The sequence below is a fragment of the Cryptotermes secundus genome, unplaced genomic scaffold (genome assembly GCF_002891405.2).
Source record: "Cryptotermes secundus unplaced genomic scaffold, Csec_1.0 scaffold212, whole genome shotgun sequence".
In the NCBI taxonomy this organism is placed as follows: Eukaryota; Metazoa; Arthropoda; class Insecta; order Blattodea; family Kalotermitidae; genus Cryptotermes; species Cryptotermes secundus.
Window position 1 is genome coordinate 635,960 of NW_019721006.1, and position 24,770 is coordinate 660,729.

Below are 24,770 nucleotides of genomic sequence, written 5' to 3' on the forward strand. Positions count from 1 at the left end.
TAACTTTCTTCTCTATTCCCTTGCAATCCAAACATTATTATATTGCTTTTCCTTTTTCCTTCATCCACCTGTCACAGCTTATTTTTCAGTTCCTTAGATATCATTTAACATTCTCTAACTGCATGCTTAATTTGGCCCTAATCATTTACCATTTCATTCGGCCATTTGAATTTGGGCCCAAGAACATCAGTTCCTTTTCCCTGATTTGTTGGATGCACCAAAATCTGGTCAGTCTTCACCTGTTCAACTTGCAGGCCAGGGTTTGTCTCCACTCCACGAATTACTAAGAGCACTACCAACTCTAATCCCATAAATCAAACTTTGGATGAGGAGCTCTCCTATCCCTTCTTTATCACAGCATTCTGCCCTTTAATTTCCAACAGAAATCCACCAATTGTGGCATGATAGGTTTCAGTATCCACTCCCATCCTAGTTCTGGAATCATGTCCAACCTCCACCATGTCAAAGACTCAACCCTCAACTTAATAGATGCCAGATGAATTGAATGTGGATCATGAGAGCTGGTTTCCATTAGCTTGACTCCACAAGCAGTTGTCTGATATTGACATGGACTCAAATGAACATAATAGCATACAACTGTCATTTTAAGAAAACTAAGTAATTGTCTTAAACATCATGAAGTCAGCTTTCTATCTGAAAGCATGGAAGTTAAATTTATAAGAATTATTTAAAGTTCTGAAGATTCCATGAATGATCTTGGTTTGTTATATCATTATTTTGCATGAGGCCTTCTCATCAAAATTCAATTTCGATTTAACAGTACCATGTTTTCTTGGAATGCTGTTATGCCTCTTCGTAAAGAGAAGCACAGAATTCATGTAGGAGACAAATACTTTAAATAAATTTACCCAAAATTTGATTTGTTTCATTCTGGTCCATCACACTAACAATTACAAATATAAATCACTCCGTCCAATGTGACCTGTAAGTTTATTACTACATGAAAAACTTAACACCCTTACATGTTTCGGTCTCTGCGGAACATCTTCAGAGGGCAAACATCACTACAAATAGGAAACCACCTTCACATAAGTTGTTTAGACGTAAAGTACGTACACTTATAGTATGTTACAATGCATACTACACAAAATAGAACATTTCACAAACACAGCAGTTTCCTGGGAATGTAAGATAGACAGCAAGATAGACAGGTGGCACAATATCTGCCCCATACAAGAGGGACGATGGGAGGACGAACACAAGCCTGCATGGTTTATGAATTTTAATTATTGACAATGCAAAACTTTTAATTAGCATCAAGAAATTTTAAATAATTTTTAAAAGCTTTACATTCCCAGGAAACTGCTGTGTTTGTGAAATGTTCTATTTTGTGTACTATGCATTGTAACATATAAGTGTATGTACTTTACGTCTAAACAACTTATGTGAAGGTGGTTTCCTATTTGTAGTGATGTTTGCCCTCTGAAGATGTTCCGCAGAGACCAAAACATGTAAGGGTGTTAAGTTTTTCATGTAGTAATAAACTTACAGGTCACATTGGACGGAGTGATTTATATTTGAAATTTACCCAAACTCCATTCCATGTACACATACAGATGACATGGAAGAACACTTTTTGAATACCTAGATTATTGTGTTAGATGAGAGTAGCTTTGTTAGCATACAAAATCACTTGCATTTTCTTGTAAAGAAATAACTGTGTGCACTATGTGGGAAATTGAATGGACCACAGTGACAGACTGAACTTGGTGTTGTAGAGTTTATCGACCATATAGCCCCAAATACTGAAAAATCCAGGCTGTCATGTTGTTTTGTGATGGAGAATTGTTAAATACAGAAGAGTGTCAGGATATTGTTTCTTGGTATAGATTATGCTGCATTTATTGTCAACACTACATATTAATAGAAAAAAACTTTATTTATTTGTATATAGCATATACTATACACTGTGGCTTATCATTACAAGTAGCAGGAATGTATAAATTGACTGTGAATGTCTTCCTTTAGTGTACTCATAGTTTTTGTTGTAATGTAACTTCACTGCAGATACATAAGGTGTATTTTTCTTTATACTTTTTCCTGAAGCTTCAGGTCTAGAATGCATTTAAGCAGCAGGAATTGCATCTGCAGAAGGGTCAGCCTCTTTGAGTTCTTCTTCAGAAGGATCACTCAATTCAGATGCTTCTGCAGAAGGATGAGCCTCTATGTGTGTGTCTGCTGATGGATCAGCCTCTTTGGGTGCCTCTGCAGAAGGATCACTCAATGCAGGTGCATCTGCAGGAGGATTAGCCTTTATGGGTGCATTTTCAGAAGAGTCATTCAATGCAGGGGCTTCTGCTGATGGATCAGCCTCTTTGGGTGCCTCTGCAGAATTATCAGTCTCTGTGGGTGCATCTGCAGAGGGGTCAACCTTTATGTGTGCATCTGCAGAAGGATCAGCCTCTGAGGGTGCACTTGTGGTAGGAGGTGATGTTTGGGGTTTGAGCTTTGGTATTGGATTGAATTTTAAAATATCATCCAAGATACCCTTCAGAAATTTTAATGGAGAGAATGGAATTGTGAATAATTGTGCAGAGGATGATGGGTAAGGATATGCACCACAGACAGCAAATGTGGCCATCAGAGCAATCTGTAACACAGGAAATACATGTGAATATGTCAAGTTATTAACAATATTACGATTCCTTTAGTGTACTAGTCTTCTTCCTATACCTAATTTTCATAGATTCCATATTCTATACATATTTGTGTTTGAATTGATGTATCATTGTGTTTACTATGTAACACCGCTCCAGATGTAACAAAGTTACCTCAGGGAACCTCAGGGAATGTGTTAAGCTGTGGGTTAGAGAACTCAGTAAACAGTTGACACTAAGAAAGCTTTGTGCTTTCCAAGAATTGGGAGAGAAGAAGACTGATTCTGACTTCATCTGTGAAGCCTGTTTTTCTCTTCTGTCTCAGTAGTTGTAGCAGTGTCTGTGTGAACTGAATGCCATGTAATACACTATCTTGTTTATATGACACCAACATCAGCAGCACAGCCTTGTCTGTGCTAACTTCTTAAGTGCTTTGCAGAACCTTCTTGCATACACAACAGCTCATTTTGTCATCATTGACATTTTCTGCCAAATATGCCAACTCAGTAAGGTGAGAGAGCTGTTGTCTTTTGCTGGGTACTTGTCATGGCCTACCTAGCCTACCTTGCAGTGATACCACTGATGCTGCTGTTAATTCAAGCTGCTTTGCTTAGAGACATGGTATTTTATTGAGTTCTGGACAGTGATGTGTCTGCATGCCATTCGATCATGTTGGCAAAACAAGTGGACCTGGATACAAGGTAACAACTAGCAAACAGTGAAACAGTCCATGCCAGTGTGTCACTCCACTCTTGGCTCCATCAGGAGAGTGGAAGTTACAGTCACTTCTGAATCAGTCACACCCACTTATTATGCAGATATTTGTTATGTGCAGTTCCAGCACCGGTTTTTTCATACTGTGGTACACTGCTTGCCATTTCTCATGTTCTGGTCCAATGCCAATTCTGCATGGAAGAACAAAACATTCATTATCTTCATAGCATGTTCCACTGTGTCCTTGGCAATGATCTGGCATTCATGAACAGTATAGGCCTTCCCAAGTCTATGTAATGAATGCAGTTTTATGTAATTTTTACACTTGGACCTCTTTTTGGTACAGAAATGTCAATGTTCATGATATTTTATGAGCATAGGGAGGGGGGGTTAAATTGCAAGTCCCCATATAGCTCAGTTTCCATCACTCATGACAGGTTTAAAAATATCAGCTTTATGCTGGATTTTGTTGTCCGTCCATTTTACGATCAAAGGAACATCGTAATTTTAGGATACTGGAATTTAGACCATATGCCTGTGATGCTGACACACTGCTGTTATGTAGTCTGGTAGACGTTTACTAATGTTGCAGAGGAGTGTTCTGCCTCTGTCTTTAGGATGGGAGTGTAAGGCAGGCATCCAGAAGAGTGGTATGGATATGAGCAAATCAGTAGTAATAAGGAGTAGGGTGAAAAATTAGGGTCCCAAGTACAGAGATGAGAAATAAATTCCTGACTTGGGCAGGAGAACAGATGGGATACTAGCCGGAGTTGAAGGCAGACTAAGATAGGGATAAATATATGAAGCGGAAGAGGAGAGAAAGCCGTAAGTCAGGTGGGAGAACTGACACAACACTAAAAGGAACTGAAGACATAGAGTGCAAATCAGATAAGAAAGAAGCATAAGAGGAATGAAAGTCCTAGGATGGTGGGAAGGCAACTGAAATTGATCTTCATTCTAACAGCTTGAAGAGGTAGATGGCATCTGCCTAAGTAAGTCATGGAAACCTCTCATCTACTCCCAAGAGACTGTCGGAAGCCTTCTTTGTGTGATTTATCGTGATGAGTTTCTCCATTCAGGCCATTAGGCCCAGTGTATGCTACCTCTTTTCTTGCCTACCTTTCCACCCACTTTTCGGTTTTCTTGCGGTTTCTCATCTGTCTCTTTTTTTCTCTAACTTGAGTATTAAAGAAATAAAAGGAAGGATCTTAATAGATTTTTCAAATGGAAAAATAAATAGTACAACATGGAGGAGTTTTGAATTGTGGGTTGGAATATGCTGCTTTTCGTTTTTTAATCAAGTCCTAACATTTGCCATGAGGGACTGAAGAAAACCACAGAATAGTTCTGTAAGGATAACCTGTCTTCTAGCCCATATTTGAATCTGGGACCACGTGAGCAGGTACAAGATGTTCTGGGAAGAACTAATGTCCTACTTTCCATTGGTACAACATGGAAAGCAAATAAAATGATGCCTCCATCAATTCTTCGTTCCTGTGAGAATGTGTTTACTTAGATGCTCCCTAGCAACAAGAGGGGTATACACAGATTCTCCTTTGATACTACTCAGACTGCATATAAGACAACGTCCCCAACCATTTTATTGTCTCGTGTATTTGTTGCTATGCAACAGCTTGGTGAACATGTTTCTGAGCCATTGCCTAGCAACAATAGTAGAGTGAATTTATCGACTACACAACACGTTTTTATTATCACATATCACTATATGTTTCGACCTCAAGAGGTCATCCTCAGGTGTATGAACACGGCTGTATAATTACATGCGGTCACATTCACTTTTTCCACATTCGACCTTGCATCTTTTCCAGACTTGCTCACTAATATATCGAGTTCTTTTTATAAAACACAAGTTAAAATTATTATTCTAATTTAATTGTTAAAAGTTAAAAGTTCGTGAATCGAAGTTCAGTTCATGTCACTGGTTACTTCGATTCACGAACTTTTAACTTTTAACAATTAAATTAGAATAATAATAATTATAACCTGTGTTTTATAAAAAGAACTCGCTATATTAGTGAGCATAAGTCTGGAAAAGATACGAGGTCGAATGAGGAAAAAGTGAATGGGACCGCGTGTAATTATACAGCCATGTTCATACACCTGAGGATGACTTCTTGAGGTCAAAACTTGTAGTGATATGTGATAATAAAAACGTGTTGTGTAGTCGATAAATTCACTCTACTATTGTTGTAATGAATCGTTGTATAAAATATTTACTTTAAATTCATGGATAGAAAAAAATGTTTTATAGCAACTTCAACTATCATTTTTCTCCTGTTCTCAGAAAAAGGCACAACTGTATGCTCTGTATGGTTAGGGGGATGTTAGGATAGCTGAGTTGTCCGTGCGTGTGCCAACCACTGAAAGTTTGAGAAACACCGCTCTGTGATCTGTGGAATGACTTTCACCCTTTCATGAAATTGTGAAACGATTTAGTGCTCATCTTATAGCTAAAATCTCCATTAAGGAATTTGCAGTGCTATTAACTGCCTGGTTATGTGCAAGGTGAAATTTACTGCAATATCTAACTAAACCATGATGAAGAGTTCATTTTGAGAACTTAGTCACACCCCAGGTTTTGAAATACTATGAAAGCTGGAGATTCATTAATAAGCCCACTGCAGGTCCCTGTTTGGAGCCAGCTGAATGTAAGCCATACACTCCCATCCTTTTCCTTTAAGACAGCCAAGTAAAAGAATATTGAACATTACATTCATGATATCTGAGCATATTTTATCAAGTAATGAGCATGAAAGGCAAAATAATTAGTTAAAGATTCCCTGTAATAAACTTGTTAATGCATGTGGTACAGCTGTTTCACATTTTTGGTACGTATACCAATTCATCATATGTGCATATTTGCTTCTTTTATCAGATTACATCTCTTTGTGTTAAATGTTTCATGTATAGACCACCTGCATATGCAAAGAATGTCCAGAATATTTTACATCTATCAGTACTGGATATAGTACATGAATATAGTATATATATGAATAATGAATTTAATTTAGGTTTTATGAAGAATATTTAAGTTGCAGGGAAACAGTTTCATTAATACGCAATATACTCACCACAATCTTTGCCATTTTAGAGTTACACTATTTTTTTTTTTTTTCACTTGATACCAGATACTGGTTTGCCTGTGCAGAATTCCCACACTACACTTCTTTAAGGTGGTTGCCATACTAGTTTATATATACTCTACCTCCAGTACATGCCATGTCTCTTCAGGTGTAGTACATCCTTAAGTCACATTTGTATAAATATTGGAGCAGATGCTGTAAATGTTTGGTGCTTCAGTAATTTGGCTATGTAGATAATGAAGCTTAAAGAATTTCATTCTCCTTAGTATGTCATTATAGAGAAGTAATTGTTGATTATTATGGATGGGACTCCCAGTTGGCAGTGAGAGGCGTTTGTGTTAGTTCTCAAATATCTTCCCTTATTAATAACATGCATCACTTACTCATGGAGCTGAGCCATTCTGGAGGAGCCACCAATTCTGCAGATACTCAAGAATTTTCCAGCATTTTGTGGAACCCGAAGCTTCATCACCGTGTTCACAAGAGCCCTCCACTGGTCCCTATCTTGAGCCAGATCCATCCAATCCATACCATCCCATCCTCTCTCTCTAAGATCTGTTCTAATATTGTCCACCCACCTACGCCTTGGCCTTCCCTGTGGTCTCTTCCCTTCTGGCTTTCCCACCAATATCCTATACGCATTCCTGGTCTCCCCCAGTCATGCTACATGACCTAATAACATGCATATTCTCTAAAATTATAACTTGAAGTGTAAGGGATGCCTGTGGTTCTGTATGGATGTAAGGGAGGAACATAGACTGAGGGTGTTTGAGAACAGGCTGTTAAGGAAAATATTTTGACCGAAGAGAGATGAAGTGACAGGAGGGTGGAGAAAATTGCACAATGAGGAGCTTCATAATTTGTACTCTTCTCCAAGTATAAATAGGATGTTCAAGTCAAGGAGGATGAGGTGGGCAGGGCATGTAGCATGAAAGGGAGAGAGGAGGAATGTGTATAGGATATTGGTGGGAAACCCAGAAGGAAAGAGACCACTGGGAAGACCAAGGCATAGGTGGGTGAACAATGTTAAAATGGATCTTGGAGAGACAGGATGGGATGTTATGGATTGGATTAATCTGGCTCAGGATGGGGACCAATGGAAGGCTCATGTGAACATGGTAATGAAACTTCGGGTTCCATAAAATGCTGGAAGATTCTTGAGTAGCTGCAGAATTGGCGGCTCCTCCAGAAGGGCTCAGCTCCACGAGTAAGTAAGTAAGTAAGTAAGTAAGTAAGTAAGTAAAGGAAAATCCAGTACAGTTTTGTATTGATGTGAAGCTTGATCCTGGACGTTAAGGGAAGAACATAGATGGAGGATGTTTCAGAACAGGGTGCTGAGGAAAGTATTTGGACCCAAGAGAGATGAAATAACAGGAAGCAGTAAAAATTGCATAATGAGGAGCTGCATAATTTGTACTCTACACCAAATAGAATTAGAATGATTAAGTCAAGGAAGGTGAGAGGGGCAGGGTATGTAACATGCATAGGGGTAAGAGGAATGCATACAGGGTTTTTGTGGGAAAACCACAATGAAGGAGACCACAAGAAGGACCTATATACAGAGGAGGGGATAATACTAAAATGGATCTTCAAGCAGTAGGATGGAAGTTATGGACTGTATTTATCTAGCTTAAGATAGACACAAATGACAGGCTCTTGTGAACACTGTAATGAACCTTAATTTCCATAAAAGATTTGGAATTGTTTGAATAGCTGAGCAGTTGTTGGCTTATCAAGAAGGGCTCGACTCCATGGAGTGATTGGTTTGGTTTGGTCTGATCAGTCAGTCAGTTGATTGCTCAGTCTTGGCCTGGCCTGGCCTGATCTGGTTTGATCAGGTTGATCAGTTGGTCAGCTAGTTGAGAGAGGATCCATAGATAGGTTATCTGGGGATACTAGCTCAGATGGGAAATATTTATTTTAACAGTTCTACCAGTATGTTTTATTTAAGATTGTTGGAAATATTATTTGACTCCATATTAATGTAATAGATTACAAATTTGGAAGAAGATGGTTGGTGTGAGGATAATATAGATGAAGAACAGTGACCTAATGTTGTTCAATCTGTAAGTTAAAGAACTGTATCTTTGTTGTTCAATGGTGAGTTAGCCTGTGACAATTATGGTATTCTCGTACCAAGTAAAAAGGGGAGGGAGTGTTAAGTGGTTAAGTGTTTCTTATAAGCAACATTCACCAAAAACATTTCCTCTTGATAGCAACACTGCTTAGTATATATTTTTATTCTGCCAAGTTTTTTTATGTTTGTATGCTTATTTATTCACTCTAACTCTAATTAGTCCCTGGCTGTTGAGTTCAGCATGTAAATCAATAAGTAATTATTGTAATGTGTATAGCTTGGTAACGGCGTGATAAACACCTTCTCACTTAAGAACATGCAACAATAGAATGAATGTTTATAGCTCATTGCTAGAACACAATCAGTGCACCAATGGACTGGCGAGATAATTATCATGTGACTTGTTTTCTGTGTGGTCTGCATTACACAAAAATAGAACTGTGATTTCTCTGCATGGTCCCTGCCGATAGGATGTGAGGAAATATGGGAATTGTAATTGACTTCACTTGAGTTCTGAAGTTCCAAGGGAACAGCAAATGTGGCCAGAAGAAAAATTATAAGATTTAGTGTGTGACGTTACATGTGTTATAATTACAGTAATCTGGAGAGTGTAGGAACTAACTTTAGTTATGACTAGTGAAAATTCACCAATCCAAACCCACATCTTAGTCAGTGAAACAGGTGACATTATGTTGTTGTTGTTGTTTTTGTTTTCTCCTCCCCATTCTTCCTAGCAATCTAAATGTAGAGGTCAGGCAATTTCAGAGAGTCTTGTTGAAATTTCAATGAACATGTTGGTACTCTTGTTAGTACTGAAGTACACAATTTTTGTTAGCAAGACTTGGATTATTTTAAATGTTGACAAATCACATTTTTGTTATGATATTGTCATGTTGTAGTGATTATACTTGTGGTTCAGACTGGTACTTGGTTCTGTCTTCACAGACATTTTGCTATGTTTTGGGCTCTGATAACATAGACTTGTCTGTCAGCTGTTAAGCTTTCTATGTATCACTTTTTTATGGACCAACAAGAGTACACCACCTCCACATTTCCTCAACTCTTGTGCACATTATGGCTGTAGAGGTTTGGTGCTTAACATTACCTAGCAGTGGATGCTTCTGAAACATTTATCTGGTTCCAAGATTCTGCCTTTTAGTCATCATGTCACAATATATTTATTTATTGTGACATGCAGAGTTTGTAAGAACGATGTACTGGATCTGAATTTAATTTAATCAGGCAAATGGTGCAGTATGACCTTGAAAGGTCATACAATCTCATACATCCCCTGACTACACAGTTCTTAATACCTTTGCCGCTCTTATGACAGATGTCCATTCTCCTCTCTTGTTTATCAGCTCCCATAAATCTTTCTCACCCCTTTCTGGAGATCTCAGTGTGAGCCTTCTCACTTTTCTTACATCTTCTGGCCTACTTTCAGAAATGTTTCTGTTACTCTCTTCCATACCTTTTGTAAATTACCATTCATAACCATCTTGTTGTTTATCAGGTTTCGCAACAGAAGTTTTGAACGTTGTGTTATTAAATAAAATCAGTTACATAAGTTATATAGCATTTTTTGGAGCGTTCATTAGCATAGTCTGTTGAGGAACTATACTACAAGCCGGAAGGTCACAGGTTTGGGTCCCAAGGAGGTGGATTTTTTTTTTTTCCAGTTTACCTAATCCTTGCAGCCACACTGTGGCCCTGGGGTCAACTCAGCTTGTAACAGAAATGAGTCGCAGGAATCTCCCTTCGGGGTAAAGGGCAGCCGGCATATAAGACTGACAATCTTACTGCCATCTGTGAGCCGATTGTCTAAAGAAATATGTGGGAGCCTTGAAGTCTGATGGCCTGTTACAGGGAGAGCTTTACCTTTATGTAATAATAATTAGTTTAAATGCTTTTTTGATGTCTATAAATAACTGGTTTAAAGCAGCCATACCTGAAATAGTGGATGGCCAGGGAATTTGGGCAGTGGTTTTTCTCTTCTGCCTCACATGAAGACACACTAAAGCAATCACTGAGCCTTCTTTCCAAGGGCTATAGGGGTAAAGCAGCCAGGGCCTGAAGCTGACCATTCATCTCTAAGTAGCGCTGAAGTTAGGAATCCATGGGGCTATACCCTAACTCTCTCATGTGTCTTCATGGCATGGTGCTTAATTGTGCACAGTAACACCTTTGCTTTTATGTTATAAATAAATTATATACTATCCCATTCCACTGCCAATTTATCTTAGGTATCTGTGAATACAGAATATCTCATCAGTAATGGTAGTTGATGTGTTATGTTGGAATCCACGTTGATGATTTCCAATAATTTCATCTGTGTGAGAGTTAAATTTCAGAGAAAAATGATGGACAAAATGTTGTGAAGTTGATGAGTGTGGTATTCCTTTATAATTATAGTCAAGGTTATCACCTATTTTATAAATACAGTAGTTCAGGAATAGGTTTTTTTCCATCTATGTAGCAATTATTTCTTATTAAAAACTTTAATCAGTAGAACATAATGTCGATTCTTATGGAACTGCTCAAAAAGCATGGGAATTAGATTTACAAGAATATATTAAAATTCTAAAGATTTCATATTTCATCTTGGTTTCCTGTATTATAGATTTCATGAGGATTCCCCATCAAAATTCTTTTCTTATATTTATCTGTACCATTATTTTTGCAAGAATATTAATATGCCACTTTGAATTAATGCAGAATTCGTGTGGGAAATTGATGTTTGAAATAAAGTTTTCAATTTGCTATTCCATCTACACATATAGACTACATGGAGAAATGTTTCTTACATACTTATTGTGATAGAGTAACTGTCCGTTTCAGACATCATGTGCCTTTTCTCAAGTAAAAGGTAAAGTTGTCCCTATGTTTAACTAATTAAGCACCATGTGATAAAGAAGCGTGGGGGAGTGGATGTATAGATCCATGTATTCTTGACTTCGGCACTAACTGGAGGTAAATGGTGAGCTTCACGCCCCGGCCATTTTGTCCCCAAGAATAGAATCCCTGCTACCCATTGGATGGGACACTGGGTGGGCCCCAGGACTGGTCTGGATGACTTGGAGAGGAGCAAAAACTTTCTTCCACCAGGGCTCGAACTTCGACTCCCTGGCCATTCAGTGTAGCCAGTGAGTATGCCAGCTGTGCTGTCCTCACAAGGAAATAACTGTACTGCACCACACTGTATAGCAATCTCTTCTAGGAAATGCTTAAATGAGGGCGAAACTGTACTCTGTCACAGTAAAGGTAAGGTAAAGCTATCCCTGTAACAGTCTGTGGAGGCCCATAGGGTTTTGAGACATCAAAGGCTCCCACATTTTCTAGACAGTCGGCTCACAAATGGCTGTGAGGTTGTGAGCCTTATGCGCCAGCTGCCCTTTACCCCCAGGAAGTTTCCTGGTGCTCATTTCTGTTAGAGGCTGAATCAACCCCAGAGCCATAGTGTAGCTGGAAGGATTAAGTCGACTGAAAAATTCAGTGCCCTGTGATTTAGACTGATATGCATAAAAGAGATGCTGGGTGTTTTATGAATGTGTATTTTGCTGCACTTAATATCGGCGCCACATTTAAATAGAAACATTTAAGTGTATAAAGCATGTGCCATGCATTTTGGTTTACAGGTAAAAATAGCAGTGTTATGTTAGTGACTGAAATTTTTCTTGAATTTGGTATTCTTTGATATGGTAACTTCACTGTTTATCCATAAGATTATGTTCTTTACACCTTTGCTTGAAGCTGCAGTGGTAGATCAAATTTAATGTGAAGGAATTTCAACCTCTTTGAGTGATATTGCAGGTGGATCAGCTGCTGTAGGAAGCTGAATTTCTATGGGTGCATCTGCAGGAATATTAACCACTGCGAGAGGAAGTGTTTGGTCTTCATGTATGATAGTGGTTATCGCATTACGTAAAGAATATTTTGTTGCAACATGCTTTGCTCGATTTGTGAAAGCTTTAGACGTTTCTTCAAAGAGATGGGGATTGGGATATGCACCACAGACTGCAAGTGTTGCCACCAGAGCAACCTGTAAGACAGAGAATCCTGATTATTTCGAAGATTACAATTAATTATTTGTCCTAGGCTTCATTTGCATTAATTCTACACATGTGTAAGCCCTTCTGAAAATGTTGAATTTGAGTTGTTGTGCACTTGTTTTTGCTGAGTAACATTTCTTTTGATGTGTAGAATTTACCACAGAGAGTCTGAAAATTATTTACTGTCTTCTGGAATGTTATGCTATGCAGTTCGATAATCTAGAGACAATAATCTTCATATTCACTGCAGTGAGAACCAGAATCACACAGATAATCTGTTTAGTGACTGTGGAATTCCTCGGTTCACAGTCCAGTAAGCTTTATGCGTTTTAGAACTGGAACAGAAATTTATTATATTTATTTATTATTGTATTAAATTTATTGTATGTATTTATATATAATAAATTTGTCATGAAATATTTGTTGTTGTTTACACTGCTTAAAATTCGTTTATATGCTGATCAATGTTATATCAAGAACCCTGCAGACAGTATATTGGTACTTTTATTGTACGTGTCAGTAGCCTTTTGTAGTGCTACTACAGAATGGAGCCATATGCATTTATCTATGTAGCCCTAATCAGTGGTGTATATTGATATTGATTTACCCTAAATGGTTGAATATATTATGGCATATTTGCTCCAATCAGGGCCTTTGAAACCAGAGAAACAGCCGTTGCTAGCGAACGGTTCTGAAGCAGCATATATTTTTGGCAGTGGCCGCGAAACAGACACCTGATAGACATCCGTTGTGAGACAGCAGATTTGTAATAAGCAAGAATAGACGATCGCTACTAGGGAACGGCTCGGTAAACACGTTCCCACGACAACGAATACGCAGGCAACAGGAACGGTGTTTTCTGTGAGGTCTGTGCCAGTATGATATAAGCAATGGACAAGGTTAGAGCTTAGTCAGTCTGTGAAGAGAAAGACTTCGCTGGAGCAAGAATTCGCAAATGGGAGCCACCATTCAGAGATGAACTGAGCCAGAAAGCAGAATAATAACCATTATTAGAAGCCTTTATGAGGAAACGTCTAGTGAAGATACTACGGGCTTGAAAAGACTTGGCGTGTGCGCACATTATCTGCAAAGTGTGGAAATTAGCGATGGCGCTATAATTAAGTGTAATTACGAGTTGCGTGTTAAGTGGCCAGTGAATCCAATATCCAATCCAAAACCCCGTCGAGAGTCACTCTAACCGGTGACAGCATATTTATTACCGTTTCCTTCATGATGTTTCAAGGGAAAGTAGTTAGGTGAAACAGAATGTCAGTTCACCCACGTCAGATACTAGTAAACTGTATGCAGAGATAAACTGAGTGACAGTTATGGATAATTTTTTAGAGAAATAAGTTAGGGATGAAAGTGTTTTTGAGAACTGATTCTTGGCTTATTGTCACTCTTTAGACTTGCAAAGGCAAACAGCTTGCATTGTAGAACTTATGAGTTTTTCATTGACCGCCTCTGTGGTCTAGTGGTCAGAGTTTCTGGCTACAGATCCAGAGGTCCGGATTCGATTCCCGGCGCAACTAGATTTTCTGAGAAGTGATGGGTCTGGAACGGGGTCCATTCAGCCTTGTGAGGATAACTGAGGAGCTGTTTGAAGGAAATAGCTACTCCTGTCAAGAAAACTGAAATTAACTGCCGTGGCTATCCGTTGCGCTGACCACGCGACAGCCTCTATCCGCTAAAGTTGGCACTAACTTCACCGACAAGCGACCGTCGCTCGGTCGGTATAGTTCGCTTGCGGACTAAAACTACGGAGTTTTTTTAGTGATTCATTGGAAATGAAGAGGCTCTGGCTTATTTCATGATGATGCTCCAGGTTTTGCCAGGTGGAACTGAAAAGACCCTCAGATGCTAGCAGTAACAGTATGAGATCTGCATGTCAACATTTAAACATGATGAACCCTCCCGAGTGTTGTGTGGAAAGGCAACGAAAACACTGGTTCTAAAACTGTGGGAATAAGAAAAAATAAATATGTAAGGTCTAGTTCGTCAGAAATACTAAACATTTTAGTAGCATTCATCTGTCTTAATTGTTAATAGAAGTATTTAAAAAAATAAAGCGGTTAAATTTCAACATTTATTGGCATTATTTGTTGTCAAGTATGGACCACATTTAATTTTTTTATTTATGTTTCGATTTCCCCCGTATGTACCACGTTCATGGGTAAGAATATATATGAGTTTTTCATGAACAATAATGTAAAGACGAGCGCAGGTAGTTGAATTTATTCCAAACAGAAAATGGTGAGGGGCTTGGTGGTTTTATGAAAACTACAAGAAGGACGTCAAGCTAAAAAGTTCACGAACAACTGAACTAATAGATCTACTTGCAACAACATATGGATGCTTTGAAGCTTCAACTTAAGGATGACATTTCACTAAATGGAGAAAAAAAAATCAGTTTTTTTAGTCCGAAAGCGAACTATACTTACCGAGGAACCGCCTCTTGTCGGCGAAGTTAGTGCCAACTTTAGCGGATAGAGGTGTCGCGTGGTCTGCTCAGCGAATCCACACGGCCGTTAATTTCGGTTTTCTAGACCGGAGCCGCTATTTCCTTGAAATAGCTCCTCAGTTATCCTCACGAGGCTGAGTGGATCACGTTCCAGACCCACTACTTCTCAGAAAATCTTGTTGCCTCGGGAATGAAACCCGGACCTCTGGCTCTGTAGCCAGGATCTCTGACCACTAGACCACAGAGATGGTCTTTCTCTAAATGTAGTGTTACAGAAATTCAGTAAAATACTGCTAGAACAAACTGCACTCGTCTTTTAAAATTAATTCCTTAAATATGAAATTTTCTGAAATATTAGTGAAAATATGTATCAACTCTAAAAATTCATTTGTGTGGCTTGACAGAGATACGCTTTTCTTTTCCGGAGTGTATGTTCTGCGAAAATGACATTATTTGCATTTTAGAAGACCGTGTGCGTCTTTCTTTTCTTGTGTGATACCACCGAAATGTCGCTTCCAAGAAAACGTGATAATTAAAAAAAAGATCTTGGACAAATACCTCCGGGAAAATTATTAATTCTTCTATTTCGAAAATTAGACGCAGGGGTGCCCAGAATTATACGTCACGCTTATATACTACCTTATTGCAGCTAGAAGTGCATCATAGAGAAAAGTCAACCCCGAAGAAGTTGCTGATTTTTACCTTCTTATATATGTGGTTATATGTTGTGTTAATGGCTAAGGAAGAAACTGTGCTACAGGGCATGATTGATAGACTAATTGAAATTGGAAGGTGCTATGGCATGGAAATGAATGTGGAGAAAACAAAAGTAATGAAAATTTCGAGACAACCAACCCCAGTCACAATAAAGATAGACCAAAAACAAGTGGAGAATGTGAAATGTTTTAAATATTTGGGTAGCTTGTTAACAGATGATGGAAGGTGTACTTGTGAAATTAAATCCAGGATTGCCATGGCAAAAGCTGCATTTAGCAAGAAGAAGAATCTTTTTACCAGCAAATTGGACTTAAATTTGAGGAAGAAACTAGTGAAATGCTACATTTGGAGCATAGCTCTGTATGGGGCTGAAACATGGACACTTAGGGCAGTAGATCAGAAACATCTGGAAAGTTTCGAAATGTGGTGTTGGAGAAGGATGGAGAAGATCAGTTGGACCGATTATGTGAGAAATGAAGAAGTGTTAATTAGAGTCAGTGAGCAGAGGAATATCCTACACGAAATAAGAAAACGGAAGGCTAATTGGATTGGTCATGTTTTACGCAGAAACTGCCTTCTAAAAGAAGTTATCGAAGGAAAGATAGATGGGCGGATAGAAGTGACAAGAAGACGAGGAAGAAGACGTAAGAAGATGCTGGATGACCTTGGGGACAGAAGAGGATACTGTCATTTGAAGGAGAAAGCTCTAGATCGCATTAAATGGAGGAATTGTTTTGGAAGAGACTGTGGACCTGTCGTCTGACAGATTACTGATGATGATGATGATGATGATGATGATGATGATGATGATGATGATATGTGGTATGAGACAGTAACATGACAGTGAAAAAGTCGACATCTCAATTTTTACGGAAGTACGTTTTTAGAACTCTAAGTCGTCCAGACAGGCTCTGGGGTCCACCCAAACTCCTATCCAATGGGTACCGGGGGCTCTTTCCCCGGAGATAAAGCGGCCGGAGCATAAAGCTGACCACTCAACTCAAACTAGTTCCGAGGTTAAGAAAGTTTTGATCTATACATCCACTACCCAATACGCCTTCATGGCGTAGTGCTTAATTGCACAGGGACAACTTTACCTTTTACACGTTTTCAGAATCATTGAATACGGGAAAATAAGTTGACACCGTCAGGCTGTTTTCCCACTGTCTGCTTTTGACGGATTTTATTTTATCTTACCGCTATAGGTACTTGTAGTTACGATCTGCAAGTGTTCAGTAAATCCTATTAGCAGTCCAAATCCCGTCTGTGGTGACTCATACACGTGACAGTAATTACGGGGGTAAACAAACTTACTGATTACATAGCCTCACGTGGATGCCGAGCTAAACAAGGTCAAATTTTGTGGAGGTCCCTGTCAGCAACAATAAATTTGTCTTATGACAATTCTTTTATATATATATATATTCTTATTTATTATAATAACTAAAAATACAAACTAACTTTTCGCGTTTTATATACGCAAATGACTCATTAAAATTTCTCGGGTTTATTTCTGTTTTGTAGATGTACCAGGGCTACCACCCCAGTCCGTCCCCTGGAAATCCAGCCCTGAAGCTAAAGACAATGTGATATACTGTGAACTTTCTAGATTTTATTATAGTCTCCCTTCCATGATAAAAGATTGGATATGTAAGGAATTCTTTATGTTGTATGTTCTCGGCCCTTGCACCGCGACCTACAGTGATCTATTGTTCTTAATTCTTTGTTACTCACAGCCATGTAAAGAATATGAAACAGCATATGTATAATACTGCAGCATGTAGACCCGTTGCTAAGTAATGACTCTGTAGAGAACGCCCGATGCTAGGCAACAGATTCCTAACATGCACCAATGGACTAACTGGGAAGCAGTGTTTTCTGCGCAGTCCGCTAAGAAGCAGTTGAACAGTAACAGGAACCGTGTTTTCTGTGCGGTCCATGCCAAGATATTATAACCAAGACAATTAAGGAGAGTTAGTAGAATGGAGCGAGTTGATTGGTGAATGAGTTAGTTAGAGGACCGCTGCCGTTCAGTCGTTGTGAGCCGTTGCTGGTAACTGAGGCGCGGGGATAATTCGGAAACACATAGTAAGGGGAACGTCCGTCGTTGAAAGCCGTTACCAGGAAACGACTGGTGAAGATGCAGCAGACTGAGAAGACCTAGCTCATGCTGTAGTCGACTGCAGAGTGTGTAAAGTAGTACTAGCGCTATAGTTACGTGTATTACGAAATGTATGTATAAGTGTTCAATAAATCCAAACCCCGTATGTAGTCACTCATACATGTGACAGCCAGTGTCGAAAGTGGTTGGACTGGAAACTGCATTGGGTCGTTATACCGCTGTATTATAGAGATGGAACAAATGATGGCACACCTGCTGGCCGAAGTGAAAGCTGAACTAAGAACCAGCCAAACCAGGGCGGACGCCAGTCTAAAGGAAATAAAAGAAATGGTGGCAAGGCTGGAAGTCATAACACAGGTCAGTCAAGAGAAGATGGAAACCAACCGAGAATAAATGCTGACCAAAATGGAAATCAACCAAGAAAAGATGGGTGCAAAGATAGACGTCAGTCAAGCGGCCTCCGTAGTCTAGGGGTAACGTTCCCACCTCATGACTCAAGGTACGCGGGTTCAAACCCGGCGGAGGTCGCGGAATTTTTAAGGGCGGTAAAATTCAGGGAACAAGTCCTCCGGGAGGGACTTTAAGCCGTGGGTCCCGTGTCGTAGATTTACGGCACGTAAAAGAACCTCATGCCTCTAGGAGGCCTCTGAGCTAAATTAGGCCAAAAAGTTTCCCGCCCAAATAGTTTCCAATGCCTCTGATAGATGGGGAAGTATTAGGTACCACTGCCAGAGGAGGGACGACCTCGCTGACAGAAGGGGACTAATTATTAGATACCACTGCCAAGTAGAGGGTAGAAACCTTGTTGGCAGAAAGGGGCTAAAGCATTAGGTACCACTGCCAGAGGAGGGACTAACTCGCTGACAAAGGGACTAGCTATTTGATAGCGAGCACCAGTATCGGTAGGGGATGAAGACGGTAGAAATTAAAAGGGGGATGTACAATAGACTATCAGTCGCGTTGCATGGGGAAACCGACCCCCTCAATACTGAATCACTGATTAGACGTCAATCAAGAAAAGAAGGAAACCAAGTTAGACGCCAGTCAAGAGAAAATGGAAGCCAAGATAGAGGCCAGTAACGAGAAGTTTGAGGTCGTTCGAGGTACTCTTGTCTCCCAGATGAATATCCAACAATCCAGAACAGTGTCCACTCAATAAGAAACGAAAGCCAAGATGGAGGCCGCAGTGCACTCCATTCGGTCCGAGTTAGTGGAGACCATCAAAGGCCGGGTTGAAGACGTATTGTCGTCATGTATGGACCAAAAGACGCAGGGTCTCCACAAGGAACTGACCGAGATGATTCAAGAAACACAGGTGGACTTACGGACAATAAAGACGTCCCTCGATGCGTGGGCGATGAGCGTCCAGGAAGCCCTGGCAGACACAAAGAACGACCTCCATGAAGAGGCACAGGCAATGAAAGCTGAAATAGGGATCAGACAGTTGAAGAAATCGAGGCCGGGGCCGAGCGCAGAAGAGGAATGGGAACTGGCTTGGGCTCAGGGAAGCCACCGAAGTTCGACGGGATTACATCATGGACCGTGTTCCGGCGCCAGTTCGAGATCGTAGCAGGGCACAACTGCTGAACGCGCCAGGAGAATTCCTCATATTTTATCACCGCCTTTCAAGACCGGGTCGGGCCACCGACTTGCTAAGCGGAGTCCCGAAAGGAAGAACCTTTGTAGAAACCCTTGAGGCTTTGGAGGACTGCTTCAGGGACCAGATGCTAGTAAGGGGGTTGATCTACAAGCAAACACACAGAAAACTAAGTATATGTTGCTATCTCATCACCGGAATGCAGAGCGAAATCATGGCATTAAGATAGCTAACAGATGCCTTGAAAATATGGCACAGTTCAGCTATTTGGTAACGACTGTAACAAATCAAAACCTCATTCAGGAGGAAATTAAGAGGAGATTGAACCCAAGTTATGCTTGCTACCATTCAGTCCATAACCTTTTGTCCTCTCAACTGCTGTCTAGAAACATAAACATTAGAATATACAAAAGTATAATTTTGCCTGTGGTTCTCTATGGGTGTGAAACTTTGTCTCTGACATTAAGGGAGGAACAGAGACTGATGGTGTTCGAGTAAAGGGTGCTGAGGAGAATATTTAGACCGAAGAGAGATGAAGTGACAGGAGGTTGGAGAAAACTATATAATGAGGAGTTTCATAACTCGTACTCCTCACCAAGTGTAATTAGAATGATCAAGTCAAGGTGGATGAGGTGGGCAGGGCATGTAGCACGAATTGGGTAGAAATGGAATGCATATAGGATATTGGTGGGAAAGCCAGAAGGAAAGAGACCACTGGGAAGACCAAGGCGTAGGTGGGTGGACAATATTAAATTGGATCTTAGAGAGATAGGATGGAATGGTATGGATTGGATTGATCTGGCTCAGGATAGGGACCAGTGGAGGGCTCTTGCGAACACGATAATGAACTTTATGTTTCCATAAAATGCTGGGAAGTTCTTGAGTAGCTGCACAATTGGCACCTTCTCAAGAAGGGCTCAGCTCCATGAGTGAGTGATACACACATCTATAAATATATAAAGCAGTTGAATAAACTCTTTTCATGCAGTATCTTCCTTAAATCTTGAATATACTCTGCAACAAAATAACAGATCAGTATTGGAGGTTCTCAGGTTGAGTACTGTGAAGGTTATTGTTGCCTGGGGTCTGATGCCTGTTGTTTGGTAGGTCATTACTGACTACTCACCATCACATCCCAGAAGATTCTCTTCACATGGTAAATCAGCTGTGATGTATATGTGATGTCATTAATCACCTTGACAGTGCTAAGAAATATGACACAACTCCATTGGTAAACGTATTTTTCATCATCATTTTCTATAAAGTATAGCTGTTTTAATGTCTCTGTCAAGATTGTTAAAAATTATTTCACTGGTATGGTAAATGATTCTTAACCATTAAATTGCTTTATTAATGGCGACCACAGAGTGAACTGAAGACAGAGTCTCTCTGTATATTTCCATAACAGGTGAAACTGTACTTATAAATTGTTCTGTATCAGCAGCTATATTATTGCTTAAATATGCATGAAAAATTATGTTTATTATGACACCCTTAACTTTACTCTTTTATCCAAATCATTTAATTCTAAGTTGTATTCCTATTTTAAAAGTATGGTGAAAGTTTGCAGTTGCATAGCACTCGTGTTATGTTGTTCACACATCCCATCATTTGATGCTATATAGGCTGATCTACAGATTGCATCGTTAAGTATAACAGAAGTAAATAAAATAATTTGAGAAAGAATTAATTTCTCTGAAAATATAATGTATATGCTGTCAATTTGTGTTACTATGTTCACTTTCCTTTTGATTTCAACAGACCGTTATATAGTTAGACATGTCTGCATTATCTGATAGTTTATTTGTCTGATTTATCAAGTAAGATCTGTTTTCTGCATGTTATATTTTTGTGTCATTTTCATGTATATGCTGTCAATTTGTGTTACTATGTTCACTATCCTTTTGATTTCAACAGACCGTTATATAGTTAGGCGTGTCTGCATTATCTGATAGTTTGTCTGATTTATGAAATAAGATCTGGCTTTTTCTTGTTATATTTTTGTGTCATTTTCATGTATATGCTGTCAATGGCCAACTTTCCTTCCATTTGTCAGAAATGTATATTTCTGTATCATGTGAATACACTTAATTTTCGTAGATCATGTGTAGAACATACAAGGTCTTGAAAACAGTTTAACAGATTCATGGATTTAGGCTACTTACCACAAACTTTGCCATCTTTAGCTTCACTTGTCTTTGTCACTTGGAGACCAGAAATTAGTTCGCCTGTGCTACTTGTTGAAAATAATATGGACATTCCCATATATATAAACTGCATTCAGGCCATATTATTGTCTCCTCAGGTGCATCAGATCCTATGTTATAAATATTGGCATACATGTATAAATATTGGTTCAGATGCAAATGTCTGTAGGTTCAGGCTTTTGCCTGATGACAGAGACAGAATCTGGTCTCCAAAACGTTGTGTTTTGAATAAAAAACAGGACGATGGATAAGGTCAAAAAAACTCATTAATTGAATTAATATACCATCGTCACAAACTTTTGTATCTGTTATTATTGCATAAATGCTCATACAAATTTCGTTGTTGTTAATCGTTTTATTGTGCATTCTTGTAAGCATCCCGTTCCGGAACACCTCAGTCCATGTTCTTACCTTAATATGAGGACAAAGTTTTATACCCATTCCAAACAACAATTAAAATTATGCCTTTGCATATTTTAATTTAACATTTTTAGGTAGCATATTGTGACATGTTGGCCGTTTCTAGGAAACGAGCTGGAAAGTGCGTTACCACTGAGAGACTGATTCTTGGAAACCAGCTGGTTACAGAACACGTTTCCATGGATGTGAAGGCTGAAAGTTTTAAACTCATGAAAACCAGACCGTTACTACGATATTAACACACGTTAACTCTGCAACCATTGACGACAGAATAATGGAGAAACTGTTTGAGGTGGCGATCTTTATTCAGTTTGTCCCGAAGTTATAAAAGGACACGTGAGGACGCTGAGTTCAGTAACATACTATAAGGCCAGGCATATTCATCTTCTCGTCGGAGAGGATGTTCTGCAAGGACTACTGCCTCAGAAATTCAGTTGAAAAGAAATTCTGGCCGTGAGGCTTAAGGGGTTTGGCGCCAAGACGAATTGATTGGCGGTAAGCCGCCAGTCGTAAAGTAATTCTGACTGATTCGAGAGTTGCCCTGGCGAGGACCAGCAGCAATTGTAAACGATAGGCATCCTCTCATCACAGAGGACTATCACCGCAAGGGTTCAGCCGAAAAAAATGCTGGTCTTGAGCCTAAAGGTTTTTGCCACCAAGATGAACTGACTGGCTTTAAACTGCCAGTCGTAACGTGACTCTGGCTCTGACGCTCACAGTTGAAGAGGAGACACTCGTAGTGCAGTAAGGAATGAAGCGAGTCTTATGCAGTGATTGTGATCTGTTATAATTGATTGTAATTAAGAGTTATTGTAAAACGAAGGAGACAGTAAATCCATCGAAACCAGAACCCGTTATTATTAGTCATGGAACCGCGGACACGTAACAATATAGACAGGAGGCCCTGAAATGAATGACAGCAAGCATTCCCCAGATCTAATCCGTTCTTAATTTTTTCATGAATGTGATCTGGTGTAGCCTCGGTACTGGCCGCACAGAAAACACCGCTTTCAGCAGTTCTTCTATTGCGTACGTGTCTGTTGCGGCCGCCACATGACAGCCGGTGAGCGATTGCATAACAACGGGCGTGTTTGCAGAGCCGTTCCCGAACAATGGCTGTCTCTGCCTGCTTCGTAATTCTGGCTTTCAGCAGACATGTCACAATATATATAATTTTCACTTCTTATTCGCCGTCTGGCATGCAACTTGTGTTAGAATCTTAGAATTCACTTTGAATTTTGAATTATTTTTCACATCACTGGCGTACTGCATGTTTCGAACTTTATGATGATCATCAGGTGCTTCGAAAATTGCTGTTGAAAACTGCTGCACTTCCGTCACTGAATACAATTCCAAAGTGTGTCCTCGTTTATGCCCCCGTTTGTTGTACGTCTGTAACGTGTACTTGTAGTTGTGTTATACGTACTTCGCGTATGGAGTACATTGGTGTTTCTTACAATGTGGTTGTATGTGTATTTACTTGTAGTGATGGGTGATTCACTCTTACTTGTCGTGTGCAGCTGTTATGAATTTTTATACCCGGCATCGGACACTCGGGGGACCCTGGCTTCTCAGATAGTGTGCCCATTCTGGTGTTGCTCTTGTTATAAGGTGCTACTGCGATACTAGTGCGTCACTCATAGGTTACCTATATGTGTGATCTGTTAATGTAATATCTGGTTTGGTCAGGTGTAAGAGCAATTTCCTGGTGCTGCTATGACTGAGTTGTCGTATTGCCTGATGCGTTGGTATATCTCTGCCGATGCTCCGTTAATCTGCTCAGTTAAAATTCTGACCGTAGATACTCCGGATAATTTTGTTCTCAATGACTTGCAGCTTCTTGTTCGTAGCCCCCTGCGGGAGTTCCATACAGGAGAATTCGACGGATTAGTGCTTTGTATAAATGGATTCTTAATTTCCTGTTAAGTGTGTGACATTTAAAGATGGAGATAGATTTGTCTATAAAATAGCCTTTCCATTGAGTTTTCCATGGTATTCAATAAGTCTCCCATCCTGTGGAAATGCGGAATTCGATTGGGACTTTGGTATGGATATTCCATTGGCTTCCTTCCATGTTTGTGGAAAGTAGTAGAAACGAAATGCAGCATTTATGATTTTCGTTAACTATGTGAAAACATTAAGAGGAAGGCTTCTTTAAGTCAATGTTTATAATGTTATCGTGACTAGAGTTTTTCTTTTGGGCAGGTACTTGATTATTCGTTGAATTTAAGTGGGTGTACTGGGATGGTGGGATTTACTGGTTGCAGCTGGAGACAAACAGCAACCTTTCGCATTTTCTGTCTATAGGAATTGTCGAAATTGTCCTCCTCAGAGTTAGACTGAAACTGGTCGTCATATACCCCTGAATTGCTGTGGCTTTATCCAGCGGTGTGTAGGTGAATCCCCTTCTACCGTGAATTACTGGTGTGTAACGTTGCGTCTGATGCTTGGTGAACCGATTTGTTATTTTCCAGATAATATTTGTTGTACTTGAATCTTCGATATCTTTCTCAAATAGTTGAATCGTGCTATGTTTCAGGCGGCCGTGTATGTAGTTTTTTAAGAAGTTGCATTGCCTGCGGTCAACTGCTCTGTTAAAATTGTACATGTTTTCGCAAGTGCTCTTTGAGATCTGGGATTTCCGAGTCTCGAGGTGGGTATGTGTGAAATAGTTTTGAGTTGTT

The 24,770-nt window shown here is 39.6% G+C and overlaps 2 protein-coding genes across 3 annotated transcripts in view; one reads left to right on the forward strand and one right to left on the reverse strand.

Annotated features, from left to right (window-relative positions):
- The window catches only part of LOC111874836 (structural maintenance of chromosomes protein 3), a 126,707-nt gene that overhangs the window by 54,901 nt on the left and 47,036 nt on the right, over nucleotides 1–24,770 (forward strand). The gene's annotated exons all lie outside the window — the stretch shown is intronic.
- LOC111874849 (proline-rich protein 27) lies at nucleotides 1,880–21,654 on the reverse strand. Of its 2 annotated transcripts, none has more exons than XM_023870707.1 (2): nucleotides 21,625–21,654; nucleotides 1,880–2,611 (listed from the first exon to the last, which is right to left on the reverse strand). In XM_023870707.1, exons 1-2 carry the CDS (start codon nucleotides 21,637–21,639, stop codon nucleotides 2,087–2,089), a joined length of 540 nt encoding a protein of 179 aa, XP_023726475.1. In that variant the 5' UTR covers nucleotides 21,640–21,654; the 3' UTR covers nucleotides 1,880–2,086. The 2 variants fall into 2 exon arrangements, with proteins under 2 accessions (XP_023726475.1, XP_023726467.1); XM_023870699.2 differs by lacking the exon at nucleotides 21,625–21,654 and adding an exon at nucleotides 6,425–6,536.